The sequence below is a fragment of the Embiotoca jacksoni genome, unplaced genomic scaffold (genome assembly GCF_022577435.1).
Source record: "Embiotoca jacksoni isolate LCO1_2020_lvr unplaced genomic scaffold, fEmbJac1.0.p SCAF_49, whole genome shotgun sequence".
In the NCBI taxonomy this organism is placed as follows: domain Eukaryota; kingdom Metazoa; phylum Chordata; class Actinopteri; family Embiotocidae; genus Embiotoca; species Embiotoca jacksoni.
This window is the reverse complement of record NW_027185402.1, coordinates 384725-401574: the sequence shown is the minus strand read 5'-3', so window position 1 is coordinate 401574 and position 16850 is coordinate 384725. Positions and strand designations below refer to the sequence as shown.

The window sequence follows — 16850 nt, the reverse complement described above, 5'->3', positions numbered from 1 at the left end:
TAACAACGTTCTTCGAGAATGTCATCCGTCCTCAGCCAAGCTCAAAGGGCCGGGGGAGATGGCCTTTGAAAGCCAAAAAAATAGGACAGGTATGTATGTTATGAGCTACCTGAATTGCTGCCTGACACGCAGGCTTGAATTCATCTTAATCTCTATTAACACAGCGAGCACAAGAATGTAAATGTTTATTTCCCCAGGAGAGAGCAAGAGGAGGAGGAGGAGAGGGGTGGGAGGTGGCGGGGTTGTCTTTACCTGAGGACTGAGGCGGGGGTTGAAATCATTTCCTTTCCACCTCGGGGTTAAATTATCGTTCTTAATAGCTCCTTGAAATTCAAAGCCTACCTGTTCATGCCACTCATCATGAAGAGTCCAGTGTCTCTGAAAAGCGGAAAGACTCCGGGAGTCTCTTGTTGAACTTTGACCCGGGCCTGGCACCCTGAGAGCAGCGCGGACACCCCGCAAAGCCAGAGCAAGCGACAGATAATGCTTGGAGACATGAATAGTTTACATTCACTGGGGCTGGCGGTGCACTAAGCTACATCCTCATGTTACAAATGTTACTTTTATTGATGGACACATTCAGCGGGATCACTTGCTCCAAAGCTCCCATCAGGGGAGTTGCAAAATCACTGCCCCGGGGCGCAAATGTATTTTTAGGGACTCTACGAGCTTAAATAGCATCTGTCAGTTGTTTGCTCAACAGATCTCACATGGTTTTCTGTGTGGGTAGACAAATACGAGGTTGAGGCAGCAGCTAAAGACAGTGTTTTAGCTGTAGATCTTTTGTTTGAATGCGATGACGGCCTGGATGCTGAGTGGCACTTCTTTTTTTTTCGTGCTTCTCGTCCTTTCCAGAGACAGCGAGGGCCTTCTTGCTCTGCAGTTTATTTGCATGAACGCACAAGCATACAAGTATGACTTTCCAAGTGCAAAGCAGGGCCACGGTATGTACAGTACATGTGTTGGTTTCCTAGCTAAACATACTCGGAGCAGGTCAGCGCCCCCCTATATGAGTAACCTAGTTGTCTCCCTTTAGCTGACACCAAACATAGCTGTTTGATCAGTGATATTTGGCCCCGACAGTCAAAGAGCTACTTGTCACATGTGTTCAAAGAGAGGGCAGGAATTTGCCAGATATGAGGGAGAGAGAAAATGCCCTTCACGGGACACCGGACAGTCTGTTTTTACGTTAAAGAGGCAGCGAACAGATTTAGAAAAAGCTGCTTTTTTTATCCACTTAAACCAAAATCTCTAAATCGGACACTATGTGATTAAAGAAATTGTTTCGGGAAGAATTGACCTTCTAAACAGATAATCAGAAGAGATGATTGACACCGCTGTCGTGTGTGTTTTGTTAATTAACAAGCTTAGAATCAAGACTGAAAACCTCTGAGCCTGAAAACACTGAACATGTGACTTTCCGCTGGCAGCTTCACACTGATGACAAAACTTAAAGGCACTGATTTTGGCTTTGAGATCTTGTAGAAAACTACAAGAACACATTTTTAGTTTTTACTCTTTGGTTTTTCAATGCATTAAACAAGCGTGTGCCTCAGTAAGCTTTCGAGGTGCTGTGACATAGCTGTTACTCCTGCCAAGCCAACCTGTTAAATTGAACATGAAGCTGGTATAAATCTTCTCAGCTGACTCTGAGGAAAGTGAATAAGGGTACTTCAGAGAACATTAAGCACCAAAAGTCCTCCAAGTGTTGCTGTGGCACCTTGTTAATGCCTCAAGTCCCTCCGCATGCAGCTTAGCGCCACTTGCTTGCCTTTCTCATCTGTCCCCATTGCCTTTACAGCTCTGTGGAATTTGGCACGCATTCTGTATGTGTGTGTTTGTACGTGTGTCTCCTCATGCTTGAGACTCCGGGGGGAAAGGAAAGCTCTCGCCATCGCTGGGCCTCAGTGTCCCGGGAATGCCAGGCTCGCTAAGGCTACAGTAACCTGTCTGTCTGTCAGCGCGGACCTGTCGCAGCCGCAGGCGTCGCCTTCCATCGGGCATGTCGGATCCACTGCCTGCTGTCTGAGGGCATCGTGCCACAAACTGCCAGTCAGAAATTGTAGACAGCGGGCACACAACACACCTCACACTGTTGCCAATGATCAGTCAGCATGTCTGAGAACCCAAGTGTATAATTTTTCCCCTTTCTTTTTAGGGAAGTATCTAATTACATATAAACCCAGGCTTACGGCTCAAACCAAATATGCTGCTGGATGAATATTCAGAAATTTGCTTAAACTACTTAGCGATGAATAACTTTGGCTCAAGTTCAATAAGATTAAGGCACCGTACTCCGTAAATCCAGGATATCCTGGAATCTGATGACAACATTAACCTGTGATTCAGTACCTGATGTATCCACATCAGATTTTCCATGGATATTACAGCTCAGCGAAAGTAAACAAGCAGCTAGTAAGAAAGAGACAGAGCAGCAGAAAAGGATACTGTTATGTTGGAGATGAGGGTGTCTATTGTTTCAGTAAATTTACCACCGCAGACGAATTGAACGGTGTTATTTAGGGGAATAGAGGACAAAACATCTACGGTTTAAGTTTCACAGACGGGGAATGAGAAAATAAATGGCCGAGCACATTTTTCACACTTGTCCTCCAACTTCTGTTTTTATGGTAGTTTACTTCATTGCTGTTATTCTGCCCCACGGAGACGGAAAGTACAGCAGCATCAGTGCAGTTAAGAGAACGAGGTTTGAGGCCGGAGATATACCTGCTTTTAACAACGTGTTTACATGCACACGATGGCAGCCTCGTGTACCCCTGCTTCTGCTTGGAGCACAGGTTGGACACGTCTGCAGAAATGAACACGAGTGTTCACAAGGTGCAATATGTGCATGCACAGTAGGGGGCAGTGTGGGGGCAGTAAGTGGTACAAAAGCAGCAACAACAATGGCAGAAATTGTAAGTATACGTTCATACACAAAGTTCGCAACTACCTGTATTTGTACGATATGTCAGAAGTTGCTGCTCCACCATGAAAAATATGCCTGTCGGAATAGCTGACCTGAGATCAGACCCGTTTTAGAAGTTGCTGAGAAAGCTGCACAAATAAATGGAAAGAAGTTCGACATTGTTACATCTGCGCAAGATGGAGTGTTTTGTGTTTTGTTTGTTGTTTACATCATACAAATTAGGTAGATCTATTAGTTCTCTGGTGTGCCCTCGAGTGGAATCCTTTTTTTTATCTTCACAGCAGACTCTTTTTTTTTTTTTGCTCCGTTCGAATTGCCCACTTGTCCACTACACAGTGTACTATATAGTGAACCAAATCCACTCTGATTGGCCACTTGTACACTACGTAGTGTGCTATACAGTGGACGGGTGAACAATCCGAACGCAGCGTTTGACTCGTCACCGTAGGAAAAGCACATGTATTAATGAGGGCTGCATTTCATTTAGAGGAGGTGCTGCTCCCGTGCATGCTGGTTCACTGTCATTGCATACTGGGACTCTAAAAGGAACTCGAGTGGCTGTGCTTTCCTCTCTTATGTCCAAATGCATGCCGTGAAAAAGGTCTACAGGCAAGTATGTGAGCAATTCCGTTAACGACGTAAACGCTTTGGCATGTTTAAAAAAACAAGTATATCTCCACCTTCAAGCTTTAAAGCTTCAACTTCGACATACAGAACAGCTACAACGACGTGTATGTTACTTTTTAAAAGTCAATTAACATACAGCCTACATAATAGCTCAAAAAAATATGAAACTGAACTCTGTCTTTGGATAATATTGACAGAAAATGTTCAATCCATACATTTAAATACAGTAAATACTGTGTTAGTTAATCAAAATAAAACTTTTTATTTACAGATAATAGATGGGGAGAAATCAGGGATCACGTTCTATTTTTTTTTATATCGTAAACCTGATGTTACATTCAGGTCTTACTTTGACCAGATATGTAATGACTGCATTTCGTCTCTGTCTCCTTGTTTAATCAAATCCTCCAACTTTCTGGCATAATGTATGAATCACATTAGTCAGACAGTATACAATATAATTAGTCAGCTGTTTCATCCGGCCTTTGGGGGAAGCCAGTAAACATGTGTGCTGGATATTGTGTCAGTACATCATAATTCACATGACTCATCTCTTTTATTTCCTGGAATATGAAAATCAAACAACTAATTGCACTGAGGGTCATGCAACACTTCAGCACTGCAGGTCCAGACCTCACAGTGAATCCGGCTCCTGCCAGTGGGGTTGCTTCACAATTCAGCACACTGAGCCGCAGGCCCCCGGCTACACAAAGAGACCACCTGAGCAGAGGTCTGATTGGGTGCATGTCTTATATTGACGACGTATGCGTGTGGGAAAAACGAGCAAGACGGAGAAGGAGAGGGAAATGACAGACAGCTTAGGCCCGGTTGTCAGCTGCCACTTGGTTCCCATTACAACTTCTTCTCATGTCCGAGCCTCGTTCCCCCGGTTTCTTCAAACTCCTGCACGCCGCAGGTACTGTTTTGGAGGCCAGCTGAATGTCCGTCTGACAGAGAGACGGCAAAGGAAAAGCCCGGAGAGAAAGCAGAAATGAAGCAAGGGCCCATTTCCCACGTTGTTCTTGGCTCCTGTCTGCCCCCAAAGACTTAAGCGAACACTTCCAAAACAAAGAGATTGTCTGTGTAGGTGCCCAAATAGCCAGCCCACGCATGTATGCACACTTGCACACAGACAGAGACGCACTCACACGCTGGGACATAAAAAATGTTATTCTAATTCCTTCTAAGTGCCTATTTAAGCAGCTGTTTTCTGTAAACACTGGCCTGGGCGGCACGGCTCGGACATTTGGTTTCAGATCATTCTCAATTATATTATAATTACTAGGGCTCGCTGTGGTTGTCAGCAACAGCACCCAGAAAATATAGCTGTGAATTGCTGCCCTTTTGCCAGCACAAACAGCCGGGCTGCTAATCCCAGCACGGCTCTGTGAAAATGGTCTGTGATGGGATACTGTCGATACATGGCGGGGTCATGCGGGATGGTGTCGGAGCCACACCAGGAAAAGCCTTCTGTGGTCATTGTCTGACCCGGCACCTGACCCATTCAGAGTATGTGCTCAGCAATTATATCTGTGCCTCACAGGTCAGCAACCGGCGCGATGCTCGTCCAACTATGGAACATGAGATGTCTTTTTTTTCCCTCTCTGAAAAAAATCATTACTGAAAATCATCACGAAGGTAGAAGCGGGGTCAGGGTGTAGCCCCGCAGAAATGTTGACGGTGTCATTTTCAAAGCATGACTGGCCAGAGACCGACCTTTTCTCACACTTTTAACCGTGTACAGTTGTTGACTTATGATTTAACTTGATCCTCACAGTGGGAAATGTAGAGGGTTAACTTGAATGTCTTAGCTAATGAGCCGGAGTCATTATTTTAGGATTAAATTTGACAGGTGCACAGAGCCCTGCTTAATAGGACTCTTGTCTATATTGTTGCAATAAATCTGCGGTTGCTGCCCTGCTAAACACACAACGTCTGCACAGATCCGCTGTTTATTAAAGGCTGAAGTAATGGTTATTTCAACAGTGCAGGCATCATCTTGTTAAGATGTAATTCAGTTCTGCATGAGCGACCTCTCCAGGCTTCACGGCTGGGTTGAAGCTAGGAGGAATTTTCAGAACCAAATTTAGCAGCAGGGCTACAAAAAGCTTATGGAGCTATTTTGGTCCCAGATGATGAAATTCTGGCGTAAATTCCCCGACATTAAGAATACTACCAATATTTAGTTCACCCCTTCTTCATCAACATGACAGTCAGATCTTTCTTCACAAGTTAGTGAAATGTCATTTTCTGTGCCTATAACATCCACAATGATAATGCTGCCAATCTGAACTTCTAAACAGAACACAAGGAGAGGTAAAAGATGAGTGCCTTTCAGCAAACAGCTGCAGGCATGACTTAGTCAAAAAGGCCTGCAAATAGATCACAAGTGTACTGTTGAGAAAGCATAAAAATTTCAATTTTTCAGAGGACTATTTTCTCTCAAACCTGCAGTGTGGAGGTTTTGTCTCCACCTTCTGCCAGTGAGAGTAAATCCAAAAACACTGTAAACATGTGCTTACATCACAGGCTCCACTGTGGCGTCACTACGGTTGTGGCAGTAAAGTCCTGCAATACAGCTAATTGTGTCTGCCGCCCTCAAGTGGTCAAAGAAGTTGTCACTGTAAGTTTACAATGTGGGCCTGCTTTCAACAGTGTGGATCTGAGAACTGCTAATTTTGCCCTCCAGCCAAATACACTTACAAGTCATTGTAATACCCGTATTTACCTTTGATGAAATATAATATTGCTGTGTATGAGAAAATAGGTAATAAATGTTTGGTTTCACTGCAGATGAATACCAAAATCAGACCTCAATGCAGTTAGCTACAAGAGCTGCTTCCTGTGGCTTGTTCCCGTGTTTACTTTAAGATTAACTTTGTGTTTGTTTTGTAAAGTTGAGTCTTCATTTTAAAAAAATCTCTACAATGTAGGCTACTTGGAGAATGTGGAATTAACATAACCCACAATCACAATCTAAGTTGTATCCAGAGGCAACTCGACTTCTTTAGTTGTGGACATTTCGCCTCTGTACACATTATTAAAGAGACTTAGATTTACCACGACCTGGGTGACCCACAGTCATAATAAACCCAGTTACTATATGAGCAAGGGTCAGGTTGGAAAAACTCAGTAATTTGCCTTTAATTCTGTTATTCCATATATAAGAGATGTCACTTTAGTTTAGTAACTTCTATATAACATTTGTAGGACTCTTAAAGATAATCTGGGTAACTCTCATCCATTTAAAATGTTAAGTTTCAAACATGTATGAGCTGTATTTATTGCCTCCACAGTCTAATGGACAGCTGCAGCCACCCACTGGTTGGTGCCAGGCTATATAGGCTCACTGTCTGGCTGTCTGTCTGAGTGTATAGTGAACTAAAGCATACCACTGCTCCAAAGACATGTCACTTTCTTTCTTCTCTACTTTAAAGCCACATCTATTGCCTCTTTTCCTGGTGATCTACAGAGCATGAAAGGACAGCCACTCTCCCACTCCTTTTCTCCTCCTGTCTGAGCTTTCTTTGCGCAGCGCCTCTGACTGTGTGTGATCCAGAGGTGTGACACTTTCCCAGTAGCCCACAGGTATCCGTTACCCAGCCGGGAGCCTTGGCACGCTGCCCACAGCCTTACCTGTCTCAGAGGGCACAATAGACGGATCCCGTGTGAGGATCTCTGTACCCTCACTGCCAGCTGCACACCAGCGGACCCCTCGGGAAACAGGTGGGCAGAGCAGAGCTTCCATGGCTGATCTTTCCTTTCATCTCAACTGTCTGCAGAAAGAGAGAAGATGTAGATGTGACTCCGACTGTCCTCTGGAGCTGTGGTAATGTCCATTGAGCGTAAGATATTTCAAATTAGAAGCGTCATACATTTATCTAACGCTAGTCTACTTGTCTCACAAAACAGAATTTAACTAATTGTTATCTCTATTTTTTTTTTCTATATCCTGATAATTACCTGTTGGTCAATACTTTATTTCCATAGCAGTGTACCAGAGCTGTAACCACTTTCTCACTGTTGTACTCCCCCCACTTTAGTTTTTTTTTTGCACTGTGTTTTTCTTTTTTACAGCATCGGGTACAATATATGTAACTAAACTGAGTACGATCAACGGGAAACTGACTCTCTTTTATAAAAGGTAGCAAATGAGCAAGGAAGGGAAACCACTGCTTCGGATAAGCGGCAACTTTGTTTACATTGGTTCCATCTACTGGACTAAATGTGTAAGTACTTTAAAGATGTGCATGAGAAATAAACCAGAGTAAATGACGAGGGATTTGGTCATCACATCATACAGTCAAAACATACATTTTTGTATTCCATAGCTTTAATTTAAACTGCGGCATTAATTATACTTTCAGTTACTTCATAGGAATCACTCAGTTGCATTTCCTAATGATCTTATCTGTGGAGAATGAGAAGAAAGCTACTGTTAGAATACAACAAAGAGTAGATTTAAAGACTTTCAGTCACACAGTCAAAGCTTTCCGTCTCTGTTATTATTCAAAGGGAGGTGCAGCCATTATTTTAGCATTATCATTCACAAGTGACAGACATGGGAAGAATTACTTTTAACATGTAGATCTTCTATGGTGAAATTATTTTTCCAGAGAACAGGAAACGGGACTTGGAGCTTGAACTTTCCCCCTTATCTTATCTTTTATGCAGCAAGATTGTGAGGTGATTTTTAAACAGGTCAAGTTAGCACAGTGAACCATAGTGGCACAGATCAGGTCAGTTTGAATTGTAGAACTGCAAATAGATTGACACACTTACCAACTAGACTTTGACCAAAACATATTTTTGAGTGAAGGAGGACTTTAAATGTATTACATGTATTTCCTATTTCTATTTATTCTGTCAGTTTGAAAAATACAACATTTTTCATATGGCTCATTGTTGGCTAGTTGTTTCTTTGATAGGCTTGTTATGGTCAAATCTTCTCAAAATCAATATATGAACTTGTACATTAATTAGTTCATAATCCTAACGTGCACTTGGCCAGGTTTTTTTTTTTCTTGAATGTTTTTTTTATATATATATAATAAACTTAAAATGACCCCAAATAGTGTTCTGATGCCAGTTACAGTTATATCATAACACATTTAATACATGTCTTCACTGAAATTGGTGATTTTAAACACTTGTGTCTGAAGTGCACTCCTCTGAACCTTTTCCATCTATGCCCCCATCAATATTACATGGTATAATTACGCATATATAAAAATTAGAAGCCAAATGTTTCACCTCTGGAAACCCAATAAAATGATTACAGAGTGAATCGTGTCATCTTGATGAGTCATGATATGACGTGTAATAAAAAATGGTCTGATACAATACAGTCCAGTCCAGTATAACGTGGCAACAGAGTGTATGTGAGGGTGTGTTTGTAATGTCTATCACTTTTACAGTATTTCAAATTAAAAGCTCCTCTGTAAATCGTCGAGTCAGAGTCTTCGCGTCTGTGGTTTACTGTAGTCAACTTTTTCATATTGGGTCTATTTGACTTACATAAAGGCTGATAAACTGGCCCTGAAGGGTTCATCTACAGAATCCAGGACCCCAATATGTTAGCCAACTGGATATTCATAACTAAGCCCATGTTTCTTCATCTGGCCTCCAAATGTGCAGTATCCAAAGGAACAGCATTAACACTTAATTTACTTTTTAATAACACATGCAAAAATGGAAACAAGCACAGACGCACAGAAAAAACACTGAAAAGCTCTCAGATTAGATCCAGAGCCACACATCTGGCCCTGATGAGCTACTGGCAGACTCAGACCTGTTTGTCTGCTGGTAAACCTCTGACATATGGCACTCCTCAAGCCATTATTAAAATAATCAGAAATTAATTAAGAGAGGTTTTACCCAGGTCAAATAGCTTATTAATTTTTAAGACATGGCCCATGTTTCTCATAAGGGGCATGAAAGCAAATATACAGCCAAACTGACTTCTCTCCACTGTCAGCGAATAGTCGTTGATGTTGAATTCAAATGAACTGGAAAGACATTTTGTGTTCAACATTATGCTCATCTTAACATTCATTGGATAAAAACCTGCAGGTAAACCATACAACTACAAATGACATCGTTTGTGGTGCTGTAATGAAGCACTGTACCATCAAACAGGCTGGGACAGCTTACCAGGCTACGGTAGGATGGCAGGCTCTGTGAAGAGGACTCCTTCCCATTGTTGATATCAAGTGCTCATTCTAAGGGAATAAAAGCACAAGGATTCTTAGTTTCAGGTGATTTAACACTGATGAAAACAATTGATTGTATTCCATTTTTGCCAATTGATCCATCTGAATACACTGAACCTTTTAGGCTTGTCTTGCATTATCTAGGGGGGGGGGGGGGCGTCACCACTTTTACTATTTCAGTTTGATATGTTAAAAAAGGTGCATATGCCCATAACTGCTTGAATTTAATCAAATTGCCTCAAACAAACTGACACATCATCAGACCTTGAGGTCAAGACGGGAGCACTGGTTGGGTTCTAAGCAATATATAGTCATGATGTCACTAGATTGTTATTAGTGCATTTTATATTGCATCACAAAGCATGAGAACGAATAGGGGGGGGGGTGAGACTGCCCCAGGAAGCTACGTGCACCCATCCACTCACAGCTCATGAGCTACAGTCAATGTAGTACTGTTTAGTTTTTTTTTATGAACATTTTAATCATCCTGTTTTGACCAGAAGAAATTTCACTGGCTTATGAAATTATATGAAAGCAGCCTGTTGAAATATGCTGTCCACGTGAAAGCTGGATTTCACTGGAATTTCCCCGGACAACTTTTACCCTTTACCTTTACCCTAGAAACGTTCCTGTCGCTCTTACGTCAACGTGCTGCGCTCCATCTCGCGATAACTACAGCACATAAATACAGCTGCTGTCGCCCACGTTTCATTCAGCTCGTTGACAGTTTGGGTTTTCTGACACAACTCGGGTAAGTATTCACTTATTTCTATTAAGTTTTTATGATCTTTGTCGCTTTAAAAGATGGACTGCTGTGTGACGGATGTAACGCCTCCCTTATCTGTCTTCTTCAGAGATTTTGTTTGTTTCTTAAGTAAAAGTCGATTTATTTATTTATTGTTTTCTTTGAACAGAAACGTTTCATCAGAAATGGAGGCCGTTGAATATATTCCAAATCAGGTGAGTTAAATCAACAGACGGCAAGATACTGTAAGTGACATGTTGACTGTAATGCTGCCACAACTAATGTGGAAGACAGTGAAGTTTCGTTTCTGAACGCAGTGCTGGTTTGTAACACTAAAAAAAAAAATTAAAAAAAATTCCTTAATATTGTAATCTATTGCAGGATGGCTCTTTAAATCCACTCTGGACCTTTTTTTTTTTTTTTTTTTACATGTTTTTGTGTGCATTTCCTTCCAGAGTGTGGTGGAGCGGGTGAGCAGCCTTCCTCTGGTGAGCTCCACCTACGGCTTGGTGTCCAGTGTGTACTCCACCACCAAGGACAACCACCCTTATATCAGGACCGTGTGCGAGGCGGCGGAGCAAGGAGTCCGCACCATCACCTCCGTGGCCTTCACCACGGCTTCACCCATCATTTACAAGCTGGAGCCTCAGAGTAAGAACTTCTAAATTCAGTCCGTTTCAGCTCACTTTTATTTAATCCGGTTGTAGATGGAGCGTAAGACATTTATAGGGTGTCAAAAATAAAATGCAGGGATACTGAAACTGGAAGGCTGAGTCACAGTAGGCAGAGTTTTTAAAAAAAAGGGGAAGTTCAGGTCAGGCTGCTGGCTCTGACTCGGCTTGATCTTTCACCCAGTTTGTATAATCTCCCAGAAACTAAACATAAAACCACTAATAAAGCTTAGATGTGTAAATATTTTATTTAGAAGAACATTTACAGACTATCCTCCCGAATATTTATGGAGTCAGTTTATTTACTGGCATCTTTGTTTCAGCTTGCTTTACAGTGCCCTCATTTACTTTTTTTTTTTTTTTGCCCACAGTTGTCATTGCCAATGACCTGGCCTGTAAAGGTTTAGACAAGATTGAGAAGACCTTGCCAATTCTTCACCAGCCCCCTGAGCAGGTACACAGTGGTTTTTATAACCGAGCTCAATTGCACAATGCTGCTGGGAACTTGTCTCCTGAGGAGTTAGTCACGACCTTTGCCCAGTCTTTAGCGACCTTCAACTACTAAAAATGTATCTGTCTCTGTCCAGTTTGTTTCCAGTGCCAAGGATGCAGTAACCACAGCCAGGCATGTCGTAACGGGCACAATGTTCGATGCCAAGGGCACAGTCTCTGATACTCTGAGCAGCGTTGTGGAAAAGACTCTGGACGCAGTGCAGGATGGGATGGACAGGACCAAGGCTGCTGTCAGTGGGAGAGTGAGCACGGTGCTGGAGAGCAGAGTGGGACGGATGGTCAGCAGTGGAGTGGACACGGCCCTCAGTACATCTGAAAGCTTAGTGGAGCAGTATTTGCCTCTGACGGAGGACGAACTGGGTGAGTGGGGTCAGAAAAAAAAAAACCTAAAGAAACGCTCTCTCTATAGTTTTTTTTTTTTGGTATGTAAAAGGACAAAGTTCTTTAAGGTTATTGATTGATTCTGAAATGAAACTCAAACATTTTTATCAGAGAAATGCAGATTTTCTTTCTTATCCCAGGTAGACAGGCAGTCTTTCGTTCTCTCTCTCTCTCTATATATATATATAAAATTACATTTATATATATAAATTATATATATATATATATATATATATATATATATATATTTTAAAAAATTATATATAAAGACTTAAAAACACAGTTGTTTGCCGCTTTTATGGCAAATAATGTTTCCATGAGTGAAATAAAGTAAAGTCTCATGAGCTTAAGTTTGTTAGTCTATAACAAGCTGTATCAAGGGTGACTTATGAAGAGGCAGCTGCAGTTTGCATGGATTTGGTCCAGTTTCCAAGAAAACAGGATTTATCGGATTATGCAGATCATTTTGCATTAGAAGCCTGTTTTTCGCAGTCATTAGAGGAGCTGTTTAGATTGATGTGCTGAAGCTTACAACAAACAGTCCTGTACACTGTTAATGTAAAATGATCTGTTCTCAGAGATTGACTTGTGAATAAACTACATTCTTCAGGCTTTCAAGCCTCCAGTTTGCACGTTATAACTCTCTTTGGCATGCTTTTCTACACTTCAACCCATTAAAATCAGTTAATTTACATGAACTGGATTTATAGCAATCAGGTTGTTTTACCTCATTTCTAATGAAGCATTTCATGTTTCCCTGCCTTGTGACAGAGCTGGAGGCAAAAACCGTGAAAGGCTTTGACCAGAGGGAGCCAAGCTACTATGTCCGCCTGGGTTCTCTCTCCACTAAGCTCCGAAAGAGAGCGTACACCAGAGCCGTGGCCAAAATAGGAGATGGCAAGCAACGCAGCATTCAATTCATCTCTGAGCTCAACTCCACTGTTGACCTGGTGGGTGGACTTTTTTTTAATCTAATAGTATATTTAAATTGACTAAACTTTTAAAGATTTAACTACTAAAAACACAACTGCTTTTAATGTCTGGGGACTGAAAATTAACATTTTCAGTGTTTGTTTTTCCAGATTGAATATGGCAGAAAGAATATTAACGGCGCCAACAAATTGGTAAATAACAAGCTGAGCTCCTTGGTGGGACGGACATCCAGTGGTTCAAATCAGGAGACCAGCGACGAGGCAGAGGTAAACAACACAGATATACAAAAGGATAACAGTCAGTGTCTCGGGGGAAGATGAAAGCATCACACATTCAGTTGTATATGTGAATTACACCACATTTATTCCTTTGAAATAAAGGCTGTAAAGAAATCAATTTATTTAAATCTGTTCATCCTCCACTCAGGTCATCGAGTCTCGGACTTTGGCCCTGACGCATTCACTCACCCAGCAGCTCCAGACCACCTGCCTGGTCCTGGTCTCCAGCCTGCAGGGTCTCCCCAACCACATCCAGAAGGAGGTGCTCTCCCTCAGGCACGCTGCCACGCAGGTCTACACCAGTTTCAGCAAAGCTAAGGTGATGAGAGACCTGCCAGACAGCGTGTTGACCAGCAGCAGAGCGCAGCTGGGCAAAATGAAAAACTCCCTGGACAACGTCATGGATTACCTTGTCAACAACACACCGCTCAACTGGCTGGTGGGTCCCTTCTACCCCCGGATACCTGCCGAGAACCCTGACACAGCGGCCTCTGCTGCCAGAAGCCCACAATCTGCGCCCTCCAGATCTCCTTCCACTCCTCCACACTTGGAAGTGGAGCTGGAGTTACTGAACTCGCAGCAGCAGCATTGATCCATCACAGCCTTATGTTCCGAGGGCAATATATCGTGTGGCAATGTGACAGCTTTGTAAACAAAGATTAGACTTTTAATAATGTTGAATGTATTAGGATGCAGAACTCGAAGTATAGATATGTCAGACAGAATTCAATTTTATTGTCGTTTGAATCACATCTCGAAAAATGTGAGATTGCTCAATTCTGTGTAATGTTTTATAATGAAGCTATTTACCAGCCAAGGTGGCAAAACTTAATTGTGTGATAATTGCTACATAAAGTTTACGTAGGTCACTTATTTGAGCTCCAGAGTCATTTCCCCCCCCCCCCCCCCCCCTCTACAGGAAGAGAAGAAAATTGCTTTGCAAGAATCTCAAACGATTCAAAGTGGTCACTAATATTAAATTAGGGGACTAGTGAAGTCTTCAGCAGGATGAACGTGACAGAAGTAATATCTAGCAAGATACTCTGACCTGCCTGTGCTTTTTGAACTAAAACTCCAAAGGAAATTAACTCATCATTTTAATTATCAAGTAAAAGGCCTCTCATTTGTTGGCTACTTTAGAAATGTGAAGATCAACTTGCTTTCAAAAATTAAGAAAAGATTAAGCAAATATAATCTTGGGCCTTAATGACCAGACATTTTGCAGACTGTTGTACAAATAATTTTTTATACTTTCATGAAGTATAATATAAACAAGCTTTATTTTGCCCACACAAATAAAGAAACAATTAGAATTAAGAAACACGAGAAAAAAAGAAATCCAGACAAACATCCTGCTCTCAGGGAATGTTCAGGCATCTTTACACATGCGCTGTGACAGATACTCCATGAGCTTCTGAAAATCCAAAATACAGTTTACAAGAAGGACTCTCGGTTTTATAGTTTCAAATGTTTAACCATGCATTTCCAAAAAGGTTTTTTCTGGACTGTTTTGTTAACAAAAGTTAAAGATGAACTTTCTATTACCTTCAGCTTCTGAATCTGGCACCGTGCCACGTCGTCCAGCAAGTCCCAGTTAATTTCATCCTTGGTCTCTTCAGAAAAACTTACCGCCTAGAAAGGAAGAGAACCACCTGACTTGTAAAATACGTCCGTTTATTATAAACTGAGGGGAAACCGAGTCGGGTCATGAAGGGATCCAACACTTGTTTGTTCAGATGTTTTGAGAGGCCGTTCCTTCCAACAAGGAGCCTGGATTCAGGTCCTCCAAATGAAGGACAACGCCCCTCCTGGCTTTAAAGAAATTGATTACAACTTCCTCAAGACAGTTACCAAGTAACAAGGATAAAAACATGAAGTACCTGCCCCTCTGCTGTGGTTACGGTGATGTGTGCAGCAGATCCCACAACCGAACAGCGCAGATCACCAGAAGAGACGACAGACCTGGGACGACAAAAGACTCGCATCAGTGCATTTTAGTTGGAGGTCACAAATACCTGTACGAAGTCAGGCGTAAAAAAAAAAAATAGCTGCAAGGGCTAAACCTCAAAATTCAACGCATTACAAAAAAAATAAGTGACATTCAACTGCTCTGCGCAACTTCTGTCCATGTTCTGCTCCACTGAAGGCAGTAACAGACCTGAGTTTAGGTCGGGTCTGGTCATTGGGCTTGCGACCCAGGCAGCTTTGAGTTCTTTTGGCAGTGACAGAAGAGCCCCTGTAGAAATCAACAGACAAGTGCCAGTCAAGGCCGGCACGATGCTCAGCACACTCAATATAATACACAACGCTTTCCTTCAAATTAAAATGTTACCCCAGATTCTCAGTGCTGTTACTTTCAGCTAATGTCCTGGTTGTTTTCCTCCCTTTTCTTGCCTAAAAAAAAAAAAAAAAGACACCATGAGAAATGCTGTTCTGCATACATTATATCCCCAATCCTACGGCACACTGGAAAGCCTTTTTTTTGGCACTGGAAGTTTAGAAAGCATCCTCTTTGTGTAAACCTCACCTACCTTCAAAGTTTTGGATAAGGGCCTTTGGGCTGGACTGGATTGGACTGGTGTACAACCAATTGATTTTCCTTCCCAAACAAAAGCTCGAATGATTCAACAAGATATATTTGATATTGTGAAAAATTGTCAACTGATCATGGTCAAGATAAACTCCACTTTTTATTTAAAAAAAAAAACCCAGGAATTTCACCTTTTTTGCTGGGAACCCTTGTTTGGGGCATCTCATGGGACTCATTCTGCAAAAGTGGTTAATTTTCCATGTTATTAAATTTAGAAAACGTACTCCAAGATGGACAAAGATGCAACATAACCTACTGCCTTCAACTCACGTTTATGACAATTGATACCTCACTGGCTGAGAGCTCCTCAGCTTCCACGGAAAAAAGAAAGACGAGTGACGTGTCAGACATTTTTAGACCAGGTAGTTGTAATCTAAACGTGTGAATAAGGAGGACTCACCACTAATTAAATCACCTACGAGTGTGTTTTGAAGCGCGGGAGGCATCTTCATCAGTTCCACTTTGAAGACTTTGTCCACGGTGGCCAACATGTTCTCCACTTTGGCCTCCAACTCGTTCATGCGCTCCTGAGCTGGAGGGAAATGTTCGGACCTTTTCAAAACAATGGCGAGGAAGGTGTGAAACTTTACATTTCAGCCACTACCAACTACCACACCTTCTTTCTCAAACTGCTGAATGAAAAGGTCCAGCCTCCGCCGTCGCATATCCCGGCTCAGCTCTTCTCTGTTCTGGGCATGTTCTGCGTTTCTGGTCCATCTTACCGGCATCTTGTTTTCACCACCAGTCATGTTGAAGTTCCCTCAGCTCAGCTCTAGAAATATTCACCGGCTCGTGCTGGATTGGATCAGCTGCAGGACAGCTCTGCCTGTGATTGATCGTTATGTCACTAAAACAACCAATCACAGCAGTTTAGAGTTAAGCCCGTGCGTCTCTCTGTGCGCACCTGTGACCGGTTTAATCAGTCGTTAGGATATTCACGCGCTGGTTAGCCTTTAGATTTGATTTTTGTT

At 42.1% G+C, this 16850-nt stretch overlaps 2 protein-coding genes across 2 annotated transcripts; one reads left to right on the top strand and one right to left on the bottom strand.

Annotated features, from left to right (window-relative positions):
* The first annotated feature begins 10494 nt into the window (after positions 1 to 10494).
* On the top strand, positions 10495 to 14162 carry plin2 (perilipin 2). The gene is made up of 8 exons (XM_069170345.1): positions 10495 to 10519; positions 10683 to 10728; positions 10969 to 11164; positions 11556 to 11638; positions 11772 to 12057; positions 12850 to 13028; positions 13161 to 13277; positions 13438 to 14162. The coding sequence occupies exons 2-8, from the start codon at positions 10699 to 10701 to the stop codon at positions 13879 to 13881; spliced, it is 1335 nt and encodes a 444-aa protein (XP_069026446.1). The 5' UTR covers positions 10495 to 10519; positions 10683 to 10698; the 3' UTR covers positions 13882 to 14162.
* A 496-nt stretch (positions 14163 to 14658) lies between these two features.
* Positions 14659 to 16628, bottom strand: cdca9 (cell division cycle associated 9). The gene is made up of 7 exons (XM_069170256.1): positions 16496 to 16628; positions 16299 to 16411; positions 16168 to 16190; positions 15448 to 15525; positions 15170 to 15284; positions 14835 to 14921; positions 14659 to 14703 (listed from the first exon to the last, which is right to left on the bottom strand). The coding sequence occupies exons 1-7, from the start codon at positions 16626 to 16628 to the stop codon at positions 14659 to 14661; spliced, it is 594 nt and encodes a 197-aa protein (XP_069026357.1).
* Between the last annotated feature and the right edge of the window lie 222 nt (positions 16629 to 16850).

Coding starts and splice junctions, on each gene's coding strand:
- plin2 (XM_069170345.1), top strand. CDS start 10,699: ATGGAGGCCGTTGAATATATTCCAAATCAG. Junction 10,729..10,968: donor TTGAATATATTCCAAATCAG/GTGAGTTAAATC, acceptor ATTTCCTTCCAG/AGTGTGGTGGAGCGGGTGAG. Junction 11,165..11,555: donor TTACAAGCTGGAGCCTCAGA/GTAAGAACTTCT, acceptor TTTTGCCCACAG/TTGTCATTGCCAATGACCTG.
- cdca9 (XM_069170256.1), bottom strand. CDS start 16,628: ATGACTGGTGGTGAAAACAAGATGCCGGTAAGATGGACCAGAAACGCA. Junction 16,191..16,298: donor CCGCGCTTCAAAACACACTC/GTAGGTGATTTA, acceptor TTTCCGTGGAAG/CTGAGGAGCTCTCAGCCAGT. Junction 15,285..15,447: donor CAGACCCGACCTAAACTCAG/GTCTGTTACTGC, acceptor GACCTCCAACTA/AAATGCACTGATGCGAGTCT.